Below are 18940 nucleotides of genomic sequence, written 5' to 3' on the forward strand. Positions count from 1 at the left end.
GAGGCGAGGCACTGTAGAATGGGATTCACAAAAGCTATCTCACTAGGCAGCAGCTCCTTGCCTAAGGTAGCCAGTAACCGGAGGGGGGCGTGCTAAGCCCATCCCTCTTGGAGACAGGTGCTTAAGTGCTGGCTGCAGGGACGTGCATCCCTCTACTTGGGATTCTCAGCTGTGAACCCTCTACATAGACACCTATGCTGCAAGAAGCTGGGCAGGAGGGAGGCCTTCCTTCAACTTTTAGCCCAGTGGTTAAGGTAATCACCTGGGATGTAGGAGAGCCCTGGTTCAAGTCCCCTCTGCCACCTGAGGTGAATGCTGTAACTAGTGAGCTATTCTGCTGTCTATTTCAATATCTCCTATGCAAGCTGTCCACTGTGGATAAATACTGCTATTTTCTACACTCCTACTCCAAATGTCCTTGCCTCAAAGAGGTTGGGCCTTTGGTTCACTGTATATGATATGCCTTGCTCTGGGCTTCTGGGGAATAAACAAGGATGGGTTAGCCTCAGGACATTTGGTTCCGTTCAGATAAGCCCTTTTGTAATTCTTTTCATCGGTAGATCTCAAAGCACTTTACAAAGGAGGTCAGCATCATTATCTCCATTTTAGAGGTGGGGAAACTGAACCACAGAAAGGTGAAGTAGCTTGTCCAAGGTCACCCAGCTGGCCAGTAGCCAGCTGGGAATAGAAATCAGGGCGCCTGAGTCCCAGTCCAGTGCTCTAATGAGAAGCAATGTTATTCATGATGGGAAATGGAAGGAATTTAAATAAAGGCCCAACTGTTTAAAATGTTACCATCCCACTATAGAATGCTTTAGAGATGTGAGTTCCCCCCTTACCTTTACAGATGTGCCTTAAAAATAAAGCCCAAATTAGACTTTAACACACTTCAGATTCATTTATCTTCATTGGTACATGCAGCTTCCCAACCCCAGCTGGCATCTGGGAGGGACTGGGACAGTGCTGCTGGAACTAGGGGTGCTCGTGCACCCCCTGGCTTGAACACCAAATACCTGGTTTCCACCATTAGCACCCCCACTATGAAAATTGTTCCAGCACCCCTGGACTGGGAGTCACCTTATAGGCTGAAGGAGCTTCACTAGCACCTAGACTGGCAGATGCCTGCTTTAATTCTCAAAACTTGTAGCCACACCGTCCCTTCCTGTTTACCAATAAGAGCAGGCCCTCTTCTTTCTGTCCTGCAGACAGCTCCTCCATTCTCAGTTATCTGACTAGCAGCATATGCCATTATCGTTTAATTCAGGGGCTCTCAACCTTTCCAGACTACTGTACCCCTTTCAGGAGTCTAATTTGTGTTGCATACTCCCAAGTTTCACCTCTCTTAAACGACTTGCTTACAAACTCAAACATAAAAATACAAAAGTGTCCCAGCACACGATTCCTGAAAAATTGATTATATTCTCCTTTTTATCATATAATTATAATATAAATCAATTGGAATATAAATATTGTACTTATTGGTGTATAGTATATAGAGAAGTATAAAGAAGCCATTGCCTCTATGACATTTTAGTTTGTACTGACTTTGCTAGTACTTTTTATGTAGACTGTTGTTAAATTAGGCAAATATCTAGATGAGTTGACGTACCCCCTGGAAGACCTCTGTGTACATCCAGGGGTACACGTATCTCTGGTTGAGAACCACTGGTTTAATTCACCCTTGAAGTCAGCAGTAAGACCATGACTTCTCCATCTCATGCCTGCTCACCCGCTGGACCCACAGGGAGAGGCAGAGGTTAGGATCTTAGTCCTGTCTTTCCCTTTGAGTTAAAGATAAGCATGTTCTTGCATGCTTTGCTGGACTGAAGCTAGCGTGCTCAAAATTTTGCAGAATCAAACTCTTAGTCAATCTCCCACTGAAACCACTTGTTGTTCTTTGAGTGTGTCCCCCTATGGATGCCGTACCATAGGATGTGCCACATGCCCATGCGCTTTTGACCATATTATGCAAAGCAGTGTCTGCGGGCCCATGCCTCCACAGAACAGCCTCTCATGCTTCCCAAGAGGGCATGTAAGAAGGCACAGACCCACTGCCATTCAGTTCCTTCTCAACTGCCTGCAACTTGAAGTGGAGAGATTGCATGTCCACTGTTCTCAGCTTTCTGCCTTTTCTTAACATAGCAATTTATTTAGTGTTTTTCTTTTATTTTGTTTAGTTATTTTATCTATTTAATTTTAGCACAGTTGTGTTTGGATGGTCATGCTCATGCAAGTTTCTGTAAGGTAAATAACCTCTCCTTGGCTTGCCCCACCAGCCCACCCACCCTGCCTGCCTCTATTCCCTAAAATTGGGAAGAAACCTCAAAACAGAAATTCAGGCACAGATAGGCAACTCCCTCATAGACTGCTGCTGTAACACTTACTGCCAAGAAAGTCAGCACCTAGCCTGGCTTTATTCCTAGTGTGCCTTTCAGATCTCCTCCTGCTGACTCAAACCATCATCAACCCTAATACCAGTCTGTGAAATACTAATAGGTAACACGTATAAAGCAGTGGACTGTAATCCTAATTAAAAAGTTAAATTCCAGTAACTATAATATCAAACTGCTAAGACATTTCCTAAATAATCTATACCAAGTAATGCCACTTGAATACATTCCTTTTTCACCTTGGTTTAACTATTTGATTTGAACTTACCTACACTTATCCTTTATACTGACCATATCATGTCAATCTGGCTTAAAGCTAACATTTTTAATCTTACACCTCCTCCTTCGTGTTTAGTGCACCTCCCAGTTTGAATGCTGGGATATTCAAGGCTTGATGCTTTTGTGCATCTCCTAAACAAAAAAGGGTAGATTATGATACAAGCAATTTTATCATGTTGAAGTTAGTTTGGCCCAATACATTCACCTTTGTTTCCTTCTCACTAATGACAGTTTGGTATAGACACAATGAATGGAGTTTGAGCTCTAGATATAACTTTCTGATCAAGGCAGAGGTAACTTGTCCAAAATCTACTCTTAAAAAAAAAGCAAGAACCATGTATCAAAAAAATATATATTTCACCACATGGGAAAAAGATCTTAGAAAAGAGGAAAACAATCACAACATATTTGGGGGTAAGATTTGGTCACAAAGCACTGACATTTCTAGCTGTCCCATCCTTCTTAACAGAGAGTATCCAATGCTACAAAAGTCTTATCTAATGCATCAAAAACTTTTAAAATAGGGAACATTGATAGAGCTAGGCTGAAGCTTTATTTTAGCAGTTGGCACTTGAAGAAAAAAAAAACATGGTGGACTTGCCCTGCAGTAGCAGATTTTTAAAAAATAAATATGTAAAGCAGCCTGACTCGAGGCTCCCATGTCTACTACTGTTTTATTTGGAGACAATGCCCATCCCTAAAACAGCAGCATAGGAAATTAAAACATTTCAAAGCGATTGCGAGGCAAGTGCTATTATATTTTATTTAAAAAGAATCACCCCTCTTTGCCTAATCTAGGAGGAATAAGCCACATATGAAATGGACCAATTTTATATCTGAAATTCTGGACCGCCACTTTCAAATTTTTTTATTTCTGTTGGTTTCTAATTGTAAGTAACTTCTTCAGTCCTACTGTACTTTGCATCATCAAAGCTGCCAAGATAGTGGCTATCTTTTTGATTATTTACTATTTTAATATGTTTAAAAGCAATTTTTTTAAGGGATTAACTCTTTGAATTTAATGACAGGATTTAAATATCTGTACCACATTGGAGTTTTCCTTTAAACAAGAGTAATAGAATCTGACATTATAATATAAAGTCACTAATTCAGTCTTTCTAAGTCCAGATACACTGTACCTGCAATGAATATTTACAGCAACCAGAAGTTTAAATGTGTGACTATCACCTTGATAACTGTGGAATGCAATCAACCAGTTCAAACCAATTCGTAAGTACATAATTTTTCCTAGGTTAATTACGAGGAGCTGACAAAGTTCCAAAGCCAGCATTGTCAACACCTACAAACTATAAGGCAAAGTAACAGATAAAATAGTATTTGCTTTGGAGTCTATGCAAGCCACGTACGAACAAATCCATACTAAGGCTTCCAGCTGAAGAACAGTTTATGGGGATGCAGGAATTTAAAGCAATTCGGCATCATCAGGCACTCCAACTCAGATTTTTGCAGCTGTCAAGGCAGAGAAATTCTCACATAGGGAAGATACCAAGCCACCAAATCATGAGGGGACTTCTTAGATGCAGTGCAGCCTATACAGCTTCCAAGCATTCAGAGGGCTCAGCTTTTTTAATTTCATTATTACTGTTCATACTCGTCCTTGGGTTCGTCTGCATCACTGGCATCCGTTTCACTGCTCTGCGACAGATCTTGATGGTTCTCTACTTTGTTCAGTTCCAGAAACCCGGTAATGAGCTTGGCAACTGCTTCCACATCACTATGGAAAGGAATGAATTATGTCCAAATTAATGGAGGTGTGGGGCTGATGAGCCAGAGCAAACGCACTCAATGCTGAACACATATATATCTGAAGGCCCAGTCAATATGTGGAACAAGACTATGGTTAGTAACTCGAATAGGGCCTGTCCAGATTCATAAGCTGTGTGCAACTTTTCCAAACTGCCATTATAATCAGAAAAGTGACTAAAGTGGAACTTCATGAGTTCCATTCTCCCAATGACTTTCAGACAAGATGAGGTTTCCATTCACAAGTCAGAATATTTTCTAACAGCCCCTGCTTTACATTCCCTTGAAAGCTAAAGAACCTGTGGAATTCTTTCTGCTTTTTATCACTAGTAATAAAGATTCCTTAGTTAGTTAATAATTGTACTTATTATGCACGAGGCAGACGATAATCTGCCTCACTCTCTCATAGCTGCACTACTTCAGCATTGCTAACAGGAGAAAGAATGAGGTAAGCAAAAACACAGTTCTAACTTGAAGACACACAGGGAGCAGCACTTTTAGGGAGTATAAATGCACTTGAAGTTAAGTGGTCTACTTAGCTTTCAACACACTTCCTGCCACACAGAAGTATCTGATAAAGTTATTGCTACTAAGATATGATGCAAGATTTTAAGGTCTCCCATTAAGTCAATTACTCTTAAATGGTTTATCTAAAGCACTTAAACATTTTGTAAGGTTCATTTATCACTCTCAACCTATCTCAAGACACCACATGCTTCTGACAAGCAAAGCGATAGGGTGACCTGTACACGTGTTTCCTTCTGGAGAGAGAAAATAATAGCTATAAAAATAATATCATAGAAACAGCAAGATAGAAGCCTGTCTATTCTCTCCTTAAAATTCACCTCTGCTGTGAGGCCTACAAAACACTCAGCAATGGCTGTGACAGCTGCTTGTTACACTTACAAATCTCATTGCCAACTTGAGTTCTCTTTTTGAGTCTCAACTTTGAGTCTTTTTGTTGTATCTCGTTTATACTAAAACTGTGAGCAATTTGGAACAGGGACTGTCTTTTTATGATGTGTCTGTACAGTGCCCATCACAATGGGTCCTCAGTATAAATAACAGCAATAATCAAGGGGCCTCTTTTCCTTTTGATTGAACTACAAGTAATAAAAAAACTATTAGAGGCCTAGAATGTCTAATATTATAGATTTCATTACACAATTGCTCTTATTCTCAAATGCCTGAGACTCAAATCAGTCAGGGTTTGAAAAGCATAACCTGAATAATCCTAAAACTAGATTAAATAAAACTACCAACAGATCTTGGACAATTCTCCCAACAGCCTCCTATAATCCAGCCATTGGCCCTATAGTTAACACCTACTCCTCTTTCACACACACTCATAATCGAAAAGAATAGCTCATACCTTCTACAGCCCATCACTGCACTCTGGGTCAGGGGGTGGGAAAATCCAGTGACAAATCGAAGCACTACCAGGTAACCCTTCCCAAAGTAACGCACTTTCTCCTCTTCCACGTTCACATCTCGAATCTCATGCAGCGAAGCCGCCACTGTTAGCAAAAGCAGGGGAAGAACATCAATTACAGCCATTCCCAACATTGCCACTTCTGACTTATGTGACTGGGCTCCCTCTCCCTGCTTTAATAATAATGAGCCTCTGTGCAAGGCTTCAGTACTGCTGCCCTCCTCCCACTCCACTGGGTGTGCTCTACGCCGCAGTTCTGGGATCCCAAACACCATCAACTGTGGTGAGGGCAAACAAACCTGGATCTGGATGCAAAGCAGAATGCACCAACTGGTGTAGTTTGCTCTAATGAACTGGTACAGCTGCCCAAATATTGACAATCATCCATTTATTACTTATGCTTTCCTGCTGTTTTTCCCTCTTTCATTAAAGACAGTTCAAACTGTTTTCTGTATCAGGTAGTTAACAGCTGTTAAATGTATTGAGACTGAGCAGGTGTTGTAAAATTCACCATTCAGATCAGTCACTTTCAGAGCATCTCCTGGCTTCTGGGTCTCCATGTTAATTAGCATTTGCTCTCTGTTTCTGGTACAAATGCCTACTCTTGAGAAAACATTCGCTTATTGTTCAGGACACAAAAAAGGGGAAGTTCATGAACATTAACACTCACTCCTTCCTTCCCCCTCCCCCAAAATCTGTTTGAAATTTCATCATAATATTTAAGGAGGTTCTAAATGCTTTGAAGCCACTAAAAGCTCCCAACTATTTAAACATATTAGGAAGCAGTTTGATTTAGTCAAGCAAGGAGAGCATATGTTTGGAAGTCAAGAACATCCTGGGTTCTAGTTCCAATATAGCCAAGGCTCACTGTGACCTCAAGCAAGTCACTTAACCTGGGTTTGACTACTGTCACTGCAGCTATGCAATTGAATCAGATGCAGAAAGCTCAGTGGAAACCAGATGCAACATTTAAACTGAGCCTTCCTGGATAAGTTCACATTTTTAAAAACGGATATTAGGATTTTGCATGGTGTGTTCTCAGAATAGTCTGAGGGATTTTGTTTTTTAATTGCTGTTCCCCAAGCCCAGCCATACCATTATCAACACTTCTTTTTGCTGTAGTGTGCACTACTTTAGCTCAATCTAGAATTAAACTCAGCCTGGTGGGGGAAGCTACTTGTATCAAGGGTTAAGAGACCATCTTGCAGAGTAACAAACCAACATGGGAGTGCACGATGCAACAGGAAAAAGAGTAGCCTGTTAGCTATAGCTACGACAGAGGCTGTGAGCAGGAATTCTCCAGTGATAATACTTCTATTCTAGTCATTCACTGATTTATACTATGCTCCTCACCACTGTACCCGAGTGTCTAGAGCTGTATAAAAGAAAAAAAATCAGTCACCATGTTTGTGAATATATTTATTTCTAATTCTCATCCTCCAGGTCCCTGACAGGCTGAAGCTCCCTTGGGATTCCTCCTTCCGACAAGCAACCCCAGATGCTCGTGTCACATAAACCTAAAAATGCTGCTTTCACTGCATATCCCACTCAAGGAAGAGATCCCCAAACAGCACTCATTTCTCTAGCATGGCAGCAAGAGAACTGATCCTGTCCCAGTTTCTCATTTTTATTTCTGATGTATAGTGTTACCAAAACCAAATTTTCAGATAACACGAAGGTCACCCACAACTTCTGTTGCTTCTGAGGTGCTGCTTTTCAACACTGTCATCATCCTAAAAAGAAAAGGAGTACTTGTGGCACCTTAGAGACTAACCAATTTATTTGAGCATAAGCTATAGCTCACGAAAGCTTATGCTCAAATAAATTGGTTAGTCTCTAAGGTGCCACAAGTACTCCTTTTCTTTTTGCGGATACAGACTAACACGGCTGCTACTCTGAACCCTAACAATAAATATGGTATCTTAAAATGGAAAGAAATATAACTCTACATTTCTACACCATTTTTTACCCAAGGATCTCCAGTTGCTTTACATACATGCATGGAGCCCCAAAACACTGCTGTAAGATACATATGCTATCCTTCTGACAAGGAGACACAGGGTTTAGGAGATCTAACCGAGGCTGCACAGTGAATTAGTGCCAAATTAGGATTAGAACCTAGAAGTCTCAACTCCCCTGCTCCAACAACTAGATTTCAGTATCTCTCACCATCAATATTTGCAAAGCACACTGCAGATTTCAGTACATTAAAACTGAGTAAAATACAGCCACAAATGCCAATATGCCCAGGAAAGCCCTATAGTAGTGTAAAAAAAAAAAAAATCTGTGCGCTCTGGCTATACTGTATAAGAGACCTTTAGCAATGTGGTATGCCCATTTGCATTTTAATACCCAGAATGCTTTTGCAGCTTAGCATGATGGTGGCATCTGCTCTCTGGAAACCAAAGAGCTAGGAATGGATGGAAATGGTTGATTGAGTGCAGAACTCTAGAATAGTTTATAAAAAGATCTGCACATAATTCCTCCTTCTCTGCCCAACTCTCACACTTTACTCCTGGGGGAATTCTATGCTACTGCATGCACGCATAATTAATTAGCCACACATATTTTTAATTTTTTTGCGCAGAAAAAAGCTTCTGCCGAAATGTTGCTACGGTTTCCCCTTTTGCCCACTAGAGAATGCTGTGGCGCAAGAACAGCAGCAGCTCCCAACAGAAAATATCGTCTGCAGTTCCATCTTTTGCCTACCAGAGGGCACTGTGGAGATACAAAAAAAAAAACAGCAGCTCCTGGCCAGCGAGGGAAGAGAAAGAGCCTGCCTTTGTCAGGCCAGCTCAGAAGACAGGGGTTATGGGGAAACAGACAGCGTGGGGTGCTGGGGGGGGTCAGACAGGGGCTCATAAGGGCTAGTGGGGGAGGACAGACCGGGGCAGGGGCTGAATGGGAGTGGAGGCACAGGGCCACAGGGGAGAGGGAGATGCAGGGCCACATGGTGATGGGGGTCGGGCTACAGAGCTACATAGGGACAGAGGGTGGCTGAGTGGGGGCACAGAGACACATGGGGACAGGGGAAGGAGGTACAGGGACACATAGGGACAGGGGGTGGCTGAGTGAGGGCACAGAGACACATAGGGATGGGGGGTGCAGGGCCACATGGGGATGGGGGAGGAGTAGGTTTCTGAGTGGGGGTGGAGGGACACATGGGAGTGCAGGAACAGATGGGGACACGGGCAGATGTGCCTGACTGAATGGGAGAGGCTAGGGGTCAGCCAGGGTCTACATAGGGGAAGCTCCCTAACAATCCCTTCCTGCATCCCAAAAACACCTGTTCCATACTTTTCCCACCCATACCCAACAACCCTCCAAGTTCACAGCCAGGCTCCTTCCCAGCAATTTACTTCCCTCTCCCTCAGCTCCTCAGTTACCCCTGACTCCCCCAAGCCTTTGCACTGCTTCTGAGGGGTGTGGGAAATACAGTTCTGTATTGTAGTTTAAATGAATTTTTACTCAGAGTTCTGTATTAATATGCCTAGTAAGGAATCTATTTGTCAAAAAACATTTCCTGAATCTTTTTTGTTGTCTGTAGTGTTACAGACATGCTTGCTGACAGGTATTTTGAAATAAATGATCAAAAATAATTGAAACTGCTGTGATTTTATTGTGTTATTTTGACAAATAAAATACACAGAGTTTTAAAATATCGTGCACAGAATTTTTAATTTTTTGGTGCAGAATTCCCCCAGGAGTAACACTTGGTACCTACAGAAACACCTACTTTCTTACCTTGTTCGTGGCCTGCTCTTGAGAGGGTCAATATTTTTTTGTAAAGGTTGAATGTTTTAAGGAAGACCTTTCCCTTGTCCTTGTCAAATACAGCTTCCTGTAAAATAGCAACACAGCATCAATTGTATCCTTTTCTTTTAAGTTGGAAGGTGGCATTTACAACCTCCAAAAAATAAACAGCCCAACACTCACCTGTAGAGTTAGTTTCTGTTATCACAGCAATATGAACTTAATAGTTTTACTTTTACTCACTCCTGTCCCATTACTGGATTATGAAGTCAACATTTTATTCTTGGCTTCCCCTCAAACCAGACTTGTCTGAATCTCACACCCTCTTTCCAGGATAGGGTTTAAGTGGTTTTATTCTCCTTTAACTGTAAACTGTCCCTGACCTTAAGACAAGATGTCACACCTTACAGAAACTGAAACTTGCTCTTTAAGTGTGTGTGTGTTGTTGTCCCACAACCCCCAGGCTACTGTGAACATAAAATCTACCTACACCTTTCAATAATAACAGTGACATTACCAACTGGGCAAATTTTTGGACTTACATGATATGGTGATGTTTACATTAAAAAGAAAACATCCCAAGGATTAGATGGCTCCAGGGACCGGTAATGGAACAGGGCATCTTTCGCATCTGGGTCATTTATTCAAGTACAGCATGGGTTAGTACAATGACAATCTTCCAACTGCTTGTGAAATGAGTTGGTAACATCAGTCCAGTTTCTGATGGACAGTTGTCAACATCATAAAAAAAAAATCACAAATAGCACTCTCCTGAGAGTGGGGAAATATTGAGTGGGACTGGAGGTAGATCTGTCCTATAGTGACATGGGGGGCCTACCAACTAGCACGGACAGCATGTGCAGGAAGCTTACACTAGTAACTTCATGTGCTACTCCTGTTCTCTTAGATGAAAATCACATGTTGCAAATATTTCAGCTTATAATTGCAAAAATATTCTACACAAAACATTAAAAATACGACAGATATGTTTGGCTAAGTGTTGTCTTTAAACACCAGTTCATCTTTAACAATGTTTCCTGTATTATCAGTATAAAGATTACCCTCACAGTTAACATTTATTATAAGTTACCAATATGGCTACATTTCTCAACAGTGTCTGACAGTGTAACTTGTTTACTTGGATTACACAATATTAGTGATTATCTGGTTGCTGAAATCGACAGCCGACAAATACTTGAAGTCAGCACAACCCACTTCCTGTCTTCTGAGTTCACAGCATGTGTCTTACCTCCCACTCCTCCAGATTCTGTGCAGCCACAAAGAGACACCCAGCTATATAGAAGAGTTTCCATCCCAAGCTGTCTGATCAATACAAGATACACAGTATTAAATACATTGTTTGAATAGCAAGCAAAAGATAGTAATAAAGATGACACACCCACTCTGGGAGCAAATAAGAAAGAAATGCGCCTTTCATGACAGATGTTTTCTTCTTCAACAGTAAGATACAGTATTTTAATAGTGTATTTCCAGGATCAAAAAAAGCAGAAGTTATTCCATTGTAGAAAGTTTTTTGTTGTTGTTTTAAAAACACTGGAATCAGTGCTATACAGAATGAACAACATATTTGTTGCTGGCAGGATTGTACATAGTTCTGTTGTGGATATGATTTTTTTTCCTGAGAACTTGAGATATTGAAATACTTTAACAAGGGGCTCCCATAAACACGTTCCTCCTTAGCCTGTGATAACCCATATGATAAATCCCCTTTGTACTGCAGAGAACAGGGGTGAGAGACTGGGGATATTAATTTATTGAAACAAACATGTTTCTTCAGACCAACAAGGGAAGCAGTCAGCACATCTTGGCAAACACATATATAAAATGTCACATGCTGGAAATGTTTACACAGTGCAATCTGTCTTAAGTGACTGCTCTAGGAACTAACAATCAATTGCTTGACAAAGGTCTTTTACTAAAGATGGAGCAGAACTGGGCTCAGTACGTTTGGGGAGACTCCAGCGCAGTCTCTTAAGAAAGGATATTGTCTTTTACAGGTGGCGCCTCATATAGGTTTCACTGAATTTTGTCCTGGAAAAATATACTGACTATATTGTTAGTATAACGCACTGTTCCAGTTGTGTCATTTGAAACAAAGATGGAGGCTTATAGGATGCTCTTCAGCTTGTTTATTTATGATGGGAGGGGGGAGCATTTGGTGCAATCTGATCCATTCCCAAAAGAACAGATAAAAATAAAGAGCAAATTTTTGATGAGCCCCAAGGATTAGTTCTCTCTGGCAGGAGTGACTTAATAGCATCCAGAGAGAAGTACTTCCATCAGAGGCATGGTACACTCTTCAGTTTGCTGGCAGAACTTTAACAATATCTACCCTCCCTGTGGAGTTAAAAGTACCTACTAGCTAAGGTTTGTAAAATGTATTGAAACATAAAGCATTACAGAGTGCTAAGTATCATTGTTATAAATACTCTGGGGATGTGGGAAAGCAAGGCTGGAACGGAGCTGCGGAAATAACTAAAGAGGGAGAAAAATAGAAGATCATGGGGTAAGTCTGGGGAAGGATGCTGCCAAGTTTTAAGATTTGTACCAGCTCCAAGAGTTTATGGTAGGCACTTTATAAGTTAAAAAAAAAAAGTACAAGATATTAAGGGGGGGGATCAGGTGGAAGCTAGGGGAGAAAATCATCATATGAAAGAAAATTCCAACAGGAAAGAATAAAACTCTCCATAAAGTAACCGGACATTACCTTCACTGTAATAAGCAGCAGCCAGACCTATGGAAGATATTCCTGGAAAGAGAGGGGACAGGTATGATTTAAACATGTAACTCGAGATATCTAATAATTCCTTTATTTAATTCACACATATACACGCACCTAAGTTATATCCATTAATTCTCATGGAAAGAAGAGCTAGCTTTGATTGCAGCTTTGTTGTCCCTTTTGATTGTTACTCTCTCTCAATGCAGAGAGCAAATAAAGCATTTTGTATTAAATAAAATATAATTCTCTCTCTTTCATGTAATTATATCATATTTTTAAAATGGGGAAACTGAGGTACAGATAGGAAAAAGTGGCTTGCCTAAGGTCAGACAGCAAGACAGTGACCGAATCAGGAACAGAACCAGAAGCTCCAACTCCCAGCAAGTCTAACCATTAAATCTCGCTTCCCCTGCAAGGATAGCACTACTTTGAGTACTGAGGACATGAATATTAAAAAGTCTATTCTTAGCTGCAAGATAGCCTACCGTGCTCTGTGGGACCAACAGAAACCTGTGCATGCACTGTTGGCGTACACCTGTGTCATAAAGGTTGCCAAATGCTGTCACATATCCAAGAAACAATTGTTGGACAATACCTCATGCATTGGAATGCCTTGCTTTAATTATAATGTGGACCCAGGCTGCCAGTTTGACAAAATTTGTTTACAGTATTAAAAGACAGTATGGTCTAGTTGACTGGGAAATAGGATTGGGAACCAGGATCTCCTGAGTTCAACTACCAACTCTTAGTGTAGTCTTGGGCAAACAACTTACCCACTCTTTGATTCTGTTTCCCCATGTGTAAAACAGAGATAGAAGCACCATACCTAACTTGCAGGAAGCGCTGTGAGGCTTCATACTTTACGTCTACACAGTGCCCTTAAGACAAGAAATGCTATATAAATGCCAGAGGTGAAATTCTGGGCCCATTTAAGTGAATGGGAGTTTTGCTGCTGACTTCTGTGATCCCAAGATTTCTCCCCAAGGGTTTATTAATAGTCAGCTGTGTCTTCATGCTATCCATAAGTGTCAGTGGCTATCCATAAGTGTTAGTGGAGACTAAAGTTGAGGTGATTTCACATTCCCAAATAATACTTCCCAGAAATCTTAAAAGTCATCTTAATAGGGTTTCTCTCAGGAAACATTTGTAACCCGCTTTCCTTAAAGCATGCATTTAAATGGATTTAGTCCTATACATACTATTTGTGGCTGGCATAAAAATACAAGCCTGGGAAAAGCAGGTCCACGTTGCTCATTCATCTCTTCTTGTATGGGGAAGAATCATCAGTGTCTTACCAACAAAGAGAGACCAAGATCTGATGCCAGGTGATCTCTTCAAATGAAGAATGGAACTTGTGCGGTTTTCAAGCAACATGTACATCTTCAGGAGAAATTCCCTGCAGCCTAGTAACACTCATGAAACCTAGCTGGACAATGAAAAGGAGTAAGAACTTACAAGTTATTGCTTTACCCTTTGTCCTTCCTTTCTATGCCCCAATATTTGTAAACAACCTTCAGTCATGTCCAGCTAGATTGTAATCTATCCAGGGCAAGGATATGGTGTTCTACTTACATGTAAAATACCATGCACATTTATGACACTGTACAATAATCACCATGGAGACTTGCAAAACAAGATTAACAAAGATTTGAACCCTGTAAGAAATGTCTCATTCTTTCTTTAAGGTTCCCTTCATTCCTAGCATAAGCAATATCCTTTGAAGAGTTTCCAAAACTGGCTGTCAAAATAAAATTAGCATTGTATTAACTAGCAATTGTGAACACAGGAGAAAAGAAAAGCAATAGAAAGAGAGTGGTAAGTTCTTGTACAAAGCATTTCTTCAGTTAACAGGAAAGGGCAACAATAATGGTCAGCCTGTCAGCCAAAGCAGGACTAGGCAGCACACCACAACACAGGATACAGGATTTCACGACTCAGTCCCTCACTCCAGGGTTGCGAGCGCTGCAGGATCAGCCCAAACAGGAAGAAGCACTTCACAAGGCACTGAGCTATACCTACAGCAAACTCAGGAATATAACTGAGTGGTATTGTAGACAGCCATATGCAGCCCTCCTCAACCAGAGAATAGGATCAACACACATTAAGAAAGATGGTGGGAATTAGAAGAGAGGCACTAATTATAAACATTAAGACTAGACAAATCATTTTCATCAAATAATCATGGCAAGAAATTATTTTAATCTTTGAGCAATTGTGACTTCCAACAAACACTCTGTTCTACCTATGGTGACTTCAGCATATAAAAGGATTTATATTAGGGCTCCAGCAGGACATGTGTGAGGGTGGACTGATTTGGTCAGGATGGATTACCACCACTGAGGAGGAGACAACAATGGGGATAGCTTTCCAGAAGGTTTAAAACTTCTCTTCTAGTGGAGAACTAGTTGCGGGGGGAGAGGGACTGGGAGAAACGACAATACGTTTTCAAACTGTTTTCCTCATTATGGTGATGACTACGCAGCCACAACCCACGGAACAGGGGATGAGATCACATTATTTTTATGAAATACCGTGTATGCCACAACATTTTTAGTAGGTCCAGCAGAGCAGGCTGTGGATGGTATACCAGCATTAACTGTGAATTTCCTCTATTTGTTTGGTTTGTGTCACAACCTTGGTATTACTTAAATGTAAGAGAGGGGAGAAGTGTTGTGCAGCCTTCCCCAAGAGTGTCATCTAGAAGACAGATGATCCTACCTACTGCACACATTACCTTTACTCACATTACCAGAGAATAGTTATCAGTGGTTCACGGTCATGCTGGAAGGGCATAACGAGTGGGTTCCCGCAGAGATCGGTTCTGGGTCTGGTTCTGTTCAATATCTTCATCAATGATTTAGATAATGGCATAGAGAGTACACTTACAAAGTTTGCAGACAATACCAAGCTGGAAGGGGTTGCAAGTGCTTTGGAGGATAGGATTAAAATTCAAAATGATCTGGACAAACTGGAGAAAAGGTCTGAAGTAAATAGAATGAAATTCAATATGGACAAATGCAAAGTACTCCACTTAGGAAGGAACAGTCAGTTGCACACATACAAAATGGGAAATGACTGCTTAGGAAGGAGTACTGTGGAAAGGGATCTGGGGATCATAGTAGATCACAAGCTAAATATGAGTCAACAGTGTAACAATGTTACAAAAAAGGCAAACATCATTCTGGGATGCATTAGCAGGAGTATTGTAAGCAAGACATGAGAAGTAATTCTTCTACTCTACTCCACGCTGATTAGACCTCAACTGGAGTATTGTGTCCAGTTCTGGGCGCCACATTTCAGGAAAGATGTGGTCAAATTGGAGAAAGTCCAGAGAAGAGCAACAAAAATGATTACAGGTCTAGAAAACATGACCTATGAGGGAAGATTGAAAAAATTGGGTTTGTTTAGTCTGGAGAAGAGACGACTGAGAGGGGACATGATAACAGTTTTCAAGTACATAAAAGGTTGTTACAAGGAGGAGGGAGAAAAAATTTTCTTCTTAACCTCTGATGATAGGACAAGAAGCAATGGGCTTAAACTGCAGCAAGGGAGGTTTAGGTTGTACATTAGGAAAAACTTCCTGTCAGAGTGGTCAAGCACTGAAATAAATTGTCAAGGGAGGTTGTGGAATCTCCATCATTGGGGATTTTTAAGAGCAGGTTGGACAAACACCTGTCAGGGATGGTCTAGAGAATACTTAGTGCTGCCTTGAGTGCAGGGGACTGGACTAGATGACCACTCAAGGTCCCTTCCAGTCCTATGATTCTATGATTATTTGGAGAAACAGACTAAAGCCTCAAGGCAATTGCAAGCAAATCTAGTACTATATAAATCACCACTTTTCTTACTTTAAGTAGCCTTAAAGACTTACTGCATTTTCACCCTCTCTCAGATGAAGGAGCTCTAGCTGTCACTGCAAAGCTGACACGGCATGACATAATGCAGTACCACGTGGAGGCAGTGCATCTAATGGTTAAAGCCAGAGGCTGTCAGGACTCCTGGGTTGTATTTCTGGCTCCGCCATTCAGCCACTGAGAGAGTTTTGGCAAGCCACTTAACCTTTCCGTTTATCCAGCTCTAAAATAATACTGACCTTCCCCATAAGTGTGTTATGAGGCTCTTTATTGGTATAGTGCTTTGGGATCATTGGCTTGAAAAGCATTATATGGTTCTTTTATCCTGGGAGATCCTGAGCACTTACAATTCTTATTGAGTTCAGTGGAGTTGTGGCTGCACAGCACCTCTCAGAATCAGACCTTATAGGTATCATTATTACATTATTGAACTAACAATTCCTATGTCTGCAGTATCAGTTAGCAGAAATTTGACTTTCAGTGGATGTTATCTACCTACACTACAGGATTCTACATCCCTTACAACACACTCAACAGTATTTTGAATCGACATTAGGAAGCAAACAGAGCCAAACAGGCTCATGCACATCCAGGTTCTGAGAAGACAGAAATGGCCATATCTTGATTCCTTACTCATCCTGTTGTTCTGGGATATTGCATGAAGCATGCACACACTTTTACTGTTGGGCACTTTAGACACAAAGTTTAGTTTAAAAAAATTATAAAACCGAAACAGAAATATATTAATGATTTTTAAAAAATTAAAATGAAAACATTTTCTGGGCATGATGCTAATACTTCCTCGCAGCAGGTGCATCGGAACCTAACAGTGAAACAGCCAAAGCTAAGTCAGCATCCTGCATTAAGATCTGCTAACACAGAATCATTCATCCCTTTTTAGAGTAACAGCCGTGTTAGTCTGTATTTGCAAAAAGAAAAGGAGGACTTGTGGCACCTTAGAGACTAACCAATTTATTTGAGCATAAGCTTTCGTGAGCATCCGATTAAGTGAGCTGTAGCTCACGAAAGCTTATGCTCAAATAAATTGGTTAGTCTCTAAGTTCTAACTCCTGTTCTTCATCCCTTTTTACCTCTCTGCTCTGGATCGGTCTCCCTCCAATCAAATCTGACCCCAGACTTTCTAACATCTCCTGGCAAATGTCCAGCTGTCAACTGAAACGCAACATGATCCAAAGCAAGCTCTTCTTCTTTCCCTGCTGATACTAGGTGGGAAATATTTCTGGTCTAGAACTGCAGAGCATTCACTGTTTTGTGCTTGCTCTACAATTCGAACAGAGGAAAACAGCGGGGGTGCCTCATGATTCCTTTCCCCGTCCTAGTACCCCAGATACTGCGGCTCTTGTCGTTTTATCAACCATCAGTTGGTTATTAATACCTGCTCCTCGCCCCAGCCTCGTCGTTTCCGCAACAAGAATAAAAGGGAAGATGTGCTTGGACTGAGCTCCCCTCTGATGCATTAATCAGACACTGGAGTTTCCCCACCACCTCACCTCCCATGTAGCCACATCCCTCCCCATGCCCCCACAGTCCCAGCAACCCGCCCCAAACCTTGGCACCCCAACCGCATGCAGCCTGCTCCTCCCGCAACACCAGCCCCCCACACTGTCCTAGCCCCCCACATCCCAGCCCCGCACGCCATGCAGCCCGCCTCACTCCCCTCCCCCCGCACGCTGGGAGGGGAAGCAGCACCGCCACTGACCGGTTCCTTCCCGCAGCAGCGCAGCCCCACCCAGACGCGCATCGAACGGGACTCGCCGCTCACTTTACTTCCCGAATCCGGCCGGGAGGCGCCACACCATAGAGTCGTGGGACCCGAGCGCCCTCGGCGATCAAAGCGGAGATTGAACACCGCGCGCTAGAGTGTCGATACGCAAAACGCGCCGTAACTTTGGCGGCCATTTTTGCTTCGGGCAAGAAAAATTCCCCCCCCCCGGCGAAAAAAATACCCATTAACTTCTGTGTATGTGCTTGGTGCCTAAATCCAAGATGGCGACCAACTTTAAATCCTTTCCGCCCAAATCCAAAATGGCGTGTTAAATTAAGTTATTACAGCTGCCCAAATCCAAGATGGCAACTTACGTTAACTCCTTCCCGCCCAAATTCAAGATGGCCTGTTAAGTAAAGGTCTTACAGCTACCCAAGTCCAAGATGGTGACTGAGGCACTCTTGCACTGAAGGCCTTAGGTAAACACTGTAGAGCCAGGGAGACTCCTGGAGGGAGGAGGACGGTTTTGTTAAGTGAGGTCAGTCTGCAGGACTTAGAGTCCTTGAAGTTCAGGCAGTGGACCGTGACCTCCCCTGCTGTGGTTGGAGGCAGTGAGAAGGGTGCTGGTGAGTGCATCCTCATAGGAGGTGGTAGAGCAAGAATTTCAGAGCTTGCATGGGAAGCTGGGGCCTAAACAGCTAGTTCTATTGTTTGTGCTCTGGGCAGCCCTGTTCAGTCAGAGTATGCATACCACAGCTGTCACTGTAGCATAGCATCTGGCCACATGCTGGCCCTGGTTCATGCATTATACAGCTACCAAGGAGACTAGGAGACCCCACGGTGTCACTGATGATGACCACATAATAGCTTACACTTATAGCACCTGCCATCCCAAAGTGCCTTATGTGCATTAACTGAGCTTCACGACCCTATGGAGGTGGGTATGTTATCTCTATTTAAGAGATGAGGAAAACCAAGCCCTGGGAGGTCACAGAGCTG

At 42.0% G+C, this 18940-nt stretch overlaps 1 protein-coding gene across 3 annotated transcripts; it reads right to left on the minus strand.

The window, feature by feature from the left end:
* Positions 1–1858: 1858 nt before the first annotated feature.
* On the minus strand, positions 1859–18155 carry CYBC1 (cytochrome b-245 chaperone 1). 3 transcript variants are annotated; one of them, XM_073311043.1, is made up of 8 exons: positions 17936–18155; positions 13657–13783; positions 13135–13239; positions 12347–12388; positions 10868–10941; positions 9610–9706; positions 5806–5950; positions 1859–4404 (listed from the first exon to the last, which is right to left on the minus strand). In XM_073311043.1, the coding sequence occupies exons 2-8, from the start codon at positions 13739–13741 to the stop codon at positions 4269–4271; spliced, it is 684 nt and encodes a 227-aa protein (XP_073167144.1). In that variant the 5' UTR covers positions 13742–13783; positions 17936–18155; the 3' UTR covers positions 1859–4268. The 3 variants fall into 3 exon arrangements, with proteins under 3 accessions (XP_073167144.1, XP_073167143.1, XP_073167145.1); XM_073311042.1 differs by having other exon boundaries at positions 13657–13787; XM_073311044.1 differs by lacking the exon at positions 13135–13239 and having other exon boundaries at positions 13657–13787; positions 17936–18153.
* Between the last annotated feature and the right edge of the window lie 785 nt (positions 18156–18940).

Source organism: Lepidochelys kempii, chromosome 14 (assembly GCF_965140265.1).
Source record: "Lepidochelys kempii isolate rLepKem1 chromosome 14, rLepKem1.hap2, whole genome shotgun sequence".
Taxonomy (NCBI): Eukaryota; Metazoa; Chordata; order Testudines; family Cheloniidae; genus Lepidochelys; species Lepidochelys kempii.